This window comes from Perognathus longimembris, chromosome 1 (genome assembly GCF_023159225.1).
Source record: "Perognathus longimembris pacificus isolate PPM17 chromosome 1, ASM2315922v1, whole genome shotgun sequence".
Taxonomy (NCBI): Eukaryota; Metazoa; Chordata; class Mammalia; order Rodentia; family Heteromyidae; genus Perognathus; species Perognathus longimembris.
In genome coordinates this window covers 157,225,070-157,234,501 of record NC_063161.1, presented here as the reverse complement: position 1 = coordinate 157,234,501, position 9,432 = coordinate 157,225,070, and the positions used below count along the sequence as shown (strand labels likewise).

Below are 9,432 nucleotides of genomic sequence, written 5' to 3'. Positions count from 1 at the left end.
GTCATTTAAAACTTCATTTTCATGACTCAGGATGGCATTAGGGAGAAAGTTTAAAACAACTTGACAAGAGACTGTGGATGCATCATTTTTTTCTTGCTTTTTTGGGCAAGGGACTCTGCGTTTCTACTCCACGCGGGGCCCCTCTGACGGCCCCGTCCAGACCACTGGGACCCTCAGGGCAGAAGGGGACTCTTCCCAGCAGCTCCAACGGGAAGTATAGGTGGGACACTCATTGGCTCAACTTGGGTCACATGCTCATCCCTGAGCCAATCACAAAGGATGGGAAGGCCAGGGGCCCCCTGATTGGCAGAGTCAGGGGACGTGACCATCCCTCACCCAGGGAGCCGGTCAGCCCCGCTTCAGCTCCCCCTGCGCCCCAAACTAACTGTGCCTCAGCTACACCTGCACCGGAGCAGGAAAACACAACCTGGGCAGAAGGAAGCCACTCACACCCCCTCCCGGGTCTCCTCTGGGGTTCTCCTCCCCGCCCTCGGACACGCCCTGGGCCCTGGCCTGGCTTGGGTACTGACATCTCAGAGCCCTGACAGCCGCCGCCTGGGCAGGGCCCAACCAGAATGTCTGCCGCTGCTTCCGCAGCTCCTCCTGCCTGCCCCTGGCCTAGACCATGCAGCTGCCCTCCCGGTGTGCGCCAGCCGCCTCCTGGCAGGACCTCGCACTGCCGTGGCTCTGGAGGGAATATCCTCGCAGGCTTTTCCCACAGTTAACCCCTTTCCCCCTGGAGTCTGCAGTCACCTGTCGGCTGGACTCTCAGTCGCACCCCCCCCCCCGCCCCGTCTCTGGCTGTGTAAGGTCCGCCCGTGTTCCTTCCCTGTCTCTTCCTCTCGTGGGCTTCCTCTGCGGACCCTGCAGCGCTGAGAGTTGGGAGTCGCTCCCTGTGGGGCAGGCAGGCCCTAGGCTTGCTGGGCGGGCTCCAGCCCTGACCGCAGGCCACCTGTCCTGGCAGGCGACACCTCTGGGCCACCAAGAGCAGGGCAGCCCCCACTCGGCCTCCCTGAGCGGTGCCTGGCCACGTGGGGTCACCCCGGCTGTCCTGTCCCTGCCAGGGCGGCCCCAGGGGCACCGGGCAGCATGTTGTGGGGGGCAAGCCACCAGCCTTTCTGTGCTCAACAGTCCTTACTGGAGTCAAGCAGACAGGAGGCGGAGAGACCGGGAGGGCTGAGGCACGGGGCCAGCTTGGGCAGGGAAGGAAGTCCTCCAGACTATCTCCAATTAGCTAGCAAAACATTGTGCTGGAGGCATGGCTCAAGTGGTAGAGCCTGAGCCACGAGCAAGCAAGCTGAATAAATGTGAGGGCTCGAGCTGAAGCCTAGCCCCCCCCCCCCCACGCGCACACACGTTATTGGGCACCTGCTCACTCTGGGAGAGCCACAGGTGACTCAGTGGCAGCTAAAACAAGCCCGCTTCTCCTCTCACTGAGGAAGAAAAGCCAGGGGATAAAAGCCCAGGTCCCGCGTGCGGCAGCAGGCTTGAGTACTCCCCAGGAGGGGAGGACGGGTGGCCGGAGTAGGAGGAGGCCCTCAGGAGGCTGCTCTGAGGAAGCAGAATGGGAACGGAGCCTCAGACACCCAGTAGGAACCCCTGTGAAGCCTGGGGCCTAGGCAGACCCACTGGCATGAATAGCAGGAGCAAAGGCCCTGGGGCAGCCACAAGCTTGACAGCGGGAGTTGGAAAGCAGAAGGGCCCAGGTCACAATGCACGCAGTCTCCCATTTGCAGTGAGGAGCCACTTGGAGGACCCAACTGGCCCCTTGGAGCAGCCCAGGGCAGAGCCTGGGTACGGAGGGCAGAGGGGAGTCCAGGAGCCAGAGAGGCTGTTGACCGAGTGGCTCGGTGGGCCTGGCAGTGTGACACTGCGCCGACGTGGGTGCAGGTGAGCGAGGAGGGACGCACAGGGAGCCTTGTTCCCGGCTGGACTGGGACTGGAGGGCACCAGCATGGCGGGGCCTGACAGCATCGCCGGGCAGGGGACGCACCCGCTGGCAGAGAACTCCCTAGTCTACAGAGGTGCGTCTGGGCATCAGGGTGGCCCAGACGGAGGGGATGGCGTGGCGCCTGGGCCGCCACCCGCACTGTGGGAGGAGAGTGGGCTCCAAGGGGAAAAGCCCTGCCCAGGCCACACCGGCCTGTCCATGCCATGCGGGGCCCCACGGCTCAGGGCAGGCTCCATTACCAGAGGGGCCCCTGGGGCTGGCTGAGTGTCCTAGACGCAAGGGAACCGGGTGGGAAAGTGGCGCCTACCAGGGCTGACTGCTTTTTTGGGGGTCGGTCGTGGGGCTTGAACTTGGGGCCTGGGCATGGCCACCAGCACCCACATCTCCGTCTCACCTTGTGCCAGCCCTGAGACTTGAGCTCAGGGTCTGGATGCTGCCTTTGCTTTTCCACTCAAGGCTGGCACTCTACCGCTCGAGCTACAGCTCCGCTTCTGGCTTTTGGGTGATCAACTGGAGAGTCGCATGGACTTTCCTGCCAGCGCTGGCTTCAAATCATGAGCCTCTGCTCGCAGCCCCCCGACTCAGGCGGCACCTCTTTTGTCCAGTGCAATGCTCTCAGCCTGAGCCCAGAGCCTGGCTCACGCCGGGCAGGGGAGTGAGCCACACTACCTACCGAAATGCACATCCACCCCAGGGCTGGGCTGCTCCCCCAGCTCTTCAGGGAACAAGGTTTTAATCAAGAATGAAAGTCATGCACAAGCACTGTGCAAAGACCTAAAAACTAAATGTGGAAAACAAAAGGCAGAAGTTCCTACCCACAATCCCTCTTTCCTGGCTGCCGTCAGGCTCAACCTTTTCATAACCATCACTGCAAGTAGGGAAAGCAACAGCGCTTCACAAAATCCTCCCGGCCCCGCCACCCAGGTTAAACACATTGCCACCTCTGTCCACGGAGGCGGACGGCCAATCTGCGGAGCTGGCGGGCGCAGTCTCTGTAGCTGCCTTCCCCGGGAATGCCACATCACACACCTCTCTGCAGATCAATACGCACACACGCCTGTCACCCAGCCGCCACCCGAGGCTGCTCCCTCGCCTCTAACAATCCCCGACTGCTGGACACACGGGTGTTTCTGGTGTTTTCTTAGGGTGAGCCACGCACAGGCCTTGGTGCTGCCCAGCCCCTGCCAGGGCAGTGCCCACTGGCCAGCTGGCCCTGCCCACCCTGGCTTCTGGTGCGGCCCCCAGCTGGCCCACCCCCAGGGCCCTTTCCCCTTTCCTCACTCCCCCCAGCCCACTGCACTGTTTCAGAAGCCTAGCGCCCTCAGAACCCCAAACATCCAGGTCAGCCAGCCAGCCGCAGGATGGCAACGCTGCCCGGCAGGGCCAGGTCTCGGGGGGGAGGGGGGCCCAAGGCAGCCCCCATCGAGGGGGCCAGCTGCGGTATCTCAGAGAAAACCACAGCCCAGCCCGGAAGAGAGACGGGGGTGGTTCACCCCAGCAGAGGAAAGTTACGGGACCAGTGGTCCTAAGCTGGAAGGACAGAGAGGAGGCCCAGGGCGGCTGGAACGCGAGCTATGAGCCTGGCTCTGGAGTCTCAGCAGGCCCAAGGATTGTGGGAGTCCCTGCGCCAGGCCCGCCACCCTACCAGGGTGGGATCTTAACAGTTCTACAAGCGTTTCCAGCAGCCCAGCAGAGCTTTCTGGACTTCTGAACTCAGCATCCTCTATGGCCAGTGCCAGCCCATTTCTCTGGACTTCTGGTCAGAAAGCTCTTCTCTTCCTGACTCCCCCTCCCTCCTCCTCAAAGCCCAGAGCCTCTCTTGGCCCACACGGGGCCGTCACTGTCTCCGACCTGGGCGGAGGCCATCAGGTTCTAGGGTCTGATCCAGCACCCAACGCATCCAGCTGCCCAGGGGTCTCTCTCAGGTCTTTCCCTGCTCCCTCCACCTCCCTCTCGACTGCTGCTCACAATGGGTGCCTGCTGCCTGCCGGTCTCTGCAGGGCACTGGGAGACCCATGGCAGGCCACCTGCCCCTGAGGCTCAGAGGTGACAATCCCATGTTCCTTCTGCAGAGAATTACGTGCAGTTAGGTAAGGGCTCAAAGCCACGTGCAGGGGGTTCATGGAAGGAGACCCCAAGCCTGGCACGGAAGCCCTAGAACCTTTGCCTCTGGCCACCCACACCTCCACACCAGTGCCTGGAGCCACACAGACGCCGGGCTCACAGGCTCCGCAGCCACAATGCCGGGCCAGCAGCCTGCACGACCTTCCTCTCGACGACACCACTTCCTTCACCAAGCTATTAAGTCTCTCGAAGGCGGGATCCTCACCTTGTGTCGTCTCCTCTCTCTCCTAACTGCTTTTACTACTCGTTGGGTTCACCAGATCTGGATCTGGGTTTTGGGGACCCAGCCCTGGGCTCCTTGCCACCCTGGCTGCCACGGGCTCGCTCCTGGAGACAGCCTCTTCCCCCAGACCTCCTGGGCCTCTGCACTGTGCTCTGTGCAGCACGATGGGTGTGCAGGCTACCGCCACTGGTGGGTGCTGGGTCTGCTGGCCCTCCCCTCGGGAGGATCCTAGGGATGGCACCCTCCATGGGCACTGGGGAGGGGGTTGAATCCTCCCAGGGAAGTACGCCTTCCGCCTCCCTCCTGCCCTCTGTAGCTGGTGGCCTTGCCTCACATTTCTGTGCCAAGGCGAGCCTGGTACAATCCCTGGTTGGCCTTCCCTCCAGAGCAAGTGTCCGCCTGGCTACGGGGGGAGGTGGGGGGTTAGAGTGGAGGGGGGCCCAGGGCCTCGAAGGACCTGCTGCCCCCACCCTCCCGCATCACCGACTACCAAAAGCCGGACCTCCCCGGCCCCAGTTCTGCAGAGAAGTGGGCTGTGGCAAGGGCAGCCTGGGCACCAACTACCCGAGGCCCCCCCAACTGATCACCCCGCGCACAGACCTCGCAGGGCACGAGTGGCGGCCAGCAGCACCCACAGCTGGGAGCGGCTGCCGGTGTCACCCTCCTGAGCTCTTCCCGCCGGTCACTCCCGGAAGCCCCCCTTCGTGCCTGTCCTCCGGCTCTGGGAGGAGGGTGCCCAGCCCACATGCCCTTGCTGGCACCTGCTCTGGGTGGCTGCACCGCGCCTCCGCACGGGCGGCCAGTCCATGCCAACCTTAGACGCCACCTGCCCACTCTGCCAGGCCAGCAGAGCCCGGCACCAGTGCCGCCCCCTGAGGAGGCAGACGGGCACCACAGGCCCCTCCCCCACACCCCTTCCTGTTCATGACCCCACACACCTGCGCCGGCCGTGTCGCGCCCCACCGTCTCGGCTTCCCACTTTGCTCTAGGTCCTTGCCGTACACCAAGCCCAAACCCCACTCCCAATTCCAGGGCCAGCAGCGGGAGGTAAGGGTCTCCCAGGCTGGCCAAGCATTTGAACCCACAGCCCAGGGAAGGGGCTGTGATGGGGAGTCACCCAGACAGAGAATGGGGGTCAGGAAAAGATGCATCTCACATAGGTGACAGGTGCAAAACAGAGGCTTTAATCTGAACAGCAGGAAGGTGCGGGGCTGAGGCGCCAGGAGGGGAGCGGTCTGGCCCTGGGAGGGAGGCGGGCGCTGGGCATCGCCTAGGAAACTGTCTGACTCTGATGATTCCTGTCGCAGCCTCTGTCCAGACCACCCTGCTCCCAGTCAAGCTGGGGCCAGGCTTCTCAGCGTCTCCTCCCCAAAGGCTCTGTGGCCCACGAGGACAGGCCCAGATGACGGGGCGGGGAGCCTGCAGGCACCAGCCCAGGAGCAGACAGAAGACGGGGGAGCTGCTGCCAGCAACCCTCACCCTTGGTGGGCCGGGCCTGGAAACCTTTGCCCATGCTTAGGACCAGTGCTGGGACCGGCCCGTCACCTACCCCACCCCCTAAAGGGAAGAAAGGGGTGGGGTTGCAGGCCCCCCACCCTCCCCACCTGTCCTCACCCACCCAGGTGACCACAGCAGCAGCCCTGGGCCTCCAGGAAAGCTCGCAGCAGCATGGAGGTAGAGGCAGTGTCAGCCTGAGACTGCCTGCAAGAACCTAGCTTCTCCGGAGAAAACAACAGCCCAGACCCTCCCTGAGTCCCTGCTGCCTCCTCCCCGCAGGGGAAAGGTCTGGAAAAAAGGCTCCACCAATCACACAGACTCTGCCAGGAGCCTAGGGTCTACCCAGTGGGCAGCTTCCATAACAAAGCTACTCCTGGGGAGGGAATTGTGGCTGTAGCCAGGAAACCTGGCCAAGCCAGGGCCAGAGGAGAGAAAAGTCAAGATGAAGCTCTGGACGCAGCTGCCATGGCCCAGGGGCCACTTGAGAAGGCTGAGACAAGTCAGACCTCTCCACGCAGGCCTTCAGCCCAACAGCCCTCCAGCTCTGGAGGAGAGCTGTTCCCACCCACACGAAGGCATCATGGGAGCAGAAGGGAGGGGAGGGAAGGAGGGTGGAACAGCACTTGATGCCTCCCCAGCCTCTGGTGTCAGCGGACTAGACAGGAGGCCAGGGAGGCTGGGAACACCAGCAGGGCCTGAGGACCAGCCCCCCGTTCTTCTTGCCTGCCCACCCCAGCAGCAGGCGGGAACTGGCCACACACGAGCCCCCGCTCACTACCCACCCCAGTAAACAGCCTCTCACCAAACAGAAAGAACAGAAGGAGGGCGGGAGGGGCACCGGGCTGGGTGGGAGGCCTGCTTGGGTGGCGCTGGCAGCTCAGCCTCTCCTAGCCAGATGAGACAGGATGGATGGGCAGCAGGCTCCCAAACTTGAAGTGCTGGATCACAGGGAACTTCTCCAGGCACTGAGGAGGAGAGAGGAGCGGTCAGAGCCACTCTGTACCCTGCTGGGGCCCAAGGGGCCCTGGGCAGCACAGCGGCTCTGGGAGAGGGCCTGTCCAGGGCCCCAGGTGCAGCCCAGTCACAGCAGCACCTCAACCTCCTCCTGAGGCCCCCTCCATCCAAACCCCCCCCCCCCCACTGTCTTACAAGTCATGAGAGAAGCCCAAGCCTACAAGCCAGAAGCCAGAGCTGAGGCAGCCACGTGACCTATTTTGGTCCCAAGGGGGAAGGAGGGGAGCCTCCTGACCAGGACCCCAGGTCAGGCACGCACGTGTGCGGCCACAGAGATGACAGTCTTGACGAGAGGTCCCGGTCTGGTTCCCCCCAGTCCTCAGGACTGAGAGAGGCATCTTACAGGAAGCAGCTGACATGGCTCAGCAAGGCCCAGAAGCCCGGTGGGGGCAGAGCAGAGGACAGCCTCCAGCCCAGCCCCTCCCTGCCCGACAGGAGCCGCCCCGGGCTAAGGCTGGCCTGGTCCCGCAGGGCCCTACCCCACCCCAGCGGTGAGCTGCTCCGCCTGGCCCCCCCTTCACCTACTGTGCAGGGTACCTCCGGGCCAGGGAGCAAGATTAGGGGCTCAGGGGAGGAAGGGCCTTGCGGACTGCAGCGTGAGAAAGACAAATGGTATCCCCAATGTTCCAACGTCAGAAATCAAGTACCAATGGGGGGGTGGGGACACAGGTGGAGGGCAGGAGGGAGGGGGAAGGAGGAGGGCTTGGCTTAGGGAAGAGGAAGAGCAGAGCTGCAGCCACAGCCAGGCTCCTGGCCGGGAGCTGAGCAGAGAAAGTGAGGAGCAGGGGGTGGGGGAAGAACAGCAGGTCTAGGCCAGAGGCAAGGCAGCTACCAGGGTGCTTATGTAATCGGAAGTGGTGGGAGTTTGGAGGCCCCCCAGGGTGCTGGAATTCCACAAAGGGTCAAAGGTCAACCTGCCTCCGGCTCTCCCACCAAAGGCAAAGTGGGGGCAGGGGCAAAGGTTGTCATCATTCTACCCTCAGAACTCCTGGGAGCCAGCGAAGCCCCGGGGAGGCTCAGGGGCTGCCAGCCACACCCTCCTCTCAGCATGGCACCCTGCAAGGCAGAGCCCAGCTTCACCCACCACCCGTCCCCTCCCAGCCCCTCCAGCTCCCTGCCCAGGCCTGTGGGCACACAGCCTTCAGAGGGCGGGGCTCTGCCCTTCCAAAGCTTAGGACAGGCATCCTGGAGACGGCCAGGTCTGGCCCTGAAGCAGCTCAGCTTCCCCCCACCCCCCAGCTCTTCAAGCAGCCACTGCGGCCAGCAGCCCTGGCCCTAGCCCTGCTACTCCCCCTCCCCCAACGCCCTGGCCCCAGCCCACCCACATCTGAGCTTCGCTGCTGGTGGGCCTGAAGGTCCTCCCTGAAGCCCCAGAGCAGAGTGAGAAGGCAAGGCCTTTCCTGGGCTTCTGGGCACACAGCAGCGGCTCTGACAAGGCCACGGTGCCAGCAAGCCCTCTGCCTGGCCGAGCACCCAGGGGAGCGGGGAGCTCTGGGCCTGCGCCCACAGAGCTGGCGCACAGTGTCCTCAGGAAGGACGGCGGCTCACCCCCTGCTCGGCTGGTGGTGGCTGGGTATGTCCTGCATTTTGGCAGAGAAACCCCGGCACCTTCCAGAGGCCGGGCCTGCAGGGAACTGCACCCCGCTTGCCTGCCAGCCAGCCTTCAGCTTTCTGCCTCTGGAGGGGAACGGGTTTGGGTTTCCAGTCCTGCCCATAGGGACTGTGGTTAAGTCAGGTTTGGGGCCACTAGAGGTGACGCACAGCCAGGACAGTACTTGGGGTTCCAGTGGGGAGGGCCTAGCAGGGTGGCAGCTGGGGGGGGGGCAGCAGGCACAGAGCTGTCAAGGACAGGATGGAGGGCAGTGCCCCAGGTACGGAGAGCTGCAGTGCAGAGGCGGAAGGGGCCTGGGCAGCCCCAGCCAAGGCCTCTGAGATTAGAGAGGTATGTGGGCTGGAGCCTGAGCACAGGACTAGAAGGACCCGGAGGGGAGGGCGGAAGGAGAGAGGGCCAGGCCTGGTCACCTGATGTACGTTAACCCCTTCGGGGCCAAGCCAAGGGAGCCAGGCTAGGAGCTTTGTGCTCACAAAACTAGGCTTCCTCCCATTCCCTCTCTTGGTCCGGCTAATGTGTGCAGTAAGGTCTGAATACAGCAAAGTATACTATGGATCCACCTCCTCCCTGAAAATGAAGCAAGACAGGGCAGCGAAGCATCAAGATGGACAGCCACCGACAACACTTCAGATCATTAGCCAGGCCCAGACTGATGGCAAAAAAAAAAAAAGCACTTTGAGAACTTGTGGCTGCGGGTAGGGGAAGGACTGAACTTCCAGCACAAGATCAAAGAGTTCTAGGCTGGGCTACCCAGTGGTGGAGTGCTTGCCTGGTATGTCTGAAGCCCTGGGATCGATTCCTCAGCACCACATAAACAGAAAAGAGCCAGAAACGGTGCTGTGGCTCAAGTGATAGAGTGCTAGCCTTGAGCAAAAAGAAGCCAGGGACAGTGCTCAGGCCCTGGGTTCAAACTCCAGGACTGCCCCCCGCCAAAAAAAAATAGTTCCAGGCTCCAGATCAGTGTGCCCAAGCTGGGGGAGGGGTGTGAAAGGGACAGGAGAGAAAGAAAAA

General features: G+C 62.9%; 1 protein-coding gene across 4 annotated transcripts in view; it reads right to left on the bottom strand.

The window, feature by feature from the left end:
• Window positions 1-5,585: 5,585 nt before the first annotated feature.
• The window catches only part of Ptpa (protein phosphatase 2 phosphatase activator), a 29,905-nt gene continuing 26,058 nt past the window's right edge, over window positions 5,586-9,432 (bottom strand). For 3 of the 4 annotated variants that reach the window (XM_048344594.1, XM_048344574.1, XM_048344585.1), the window contains one exon: window positions 5,586-6,760. In XM_048344594.1, the coding sequence (XP_048200551.1) occupies window positions 6,683-6,760 (78 nt within the window). In that variant the 3' untranslated portion in view covers window positions 5,586-6,682. Of the gene's footprint in view, window positions 6,761-8,084; window positions 8,097-9,432 lie in introns of those variants that run through there. The other variant, XM_048344600.1, reaches the window with a different exon arrangement.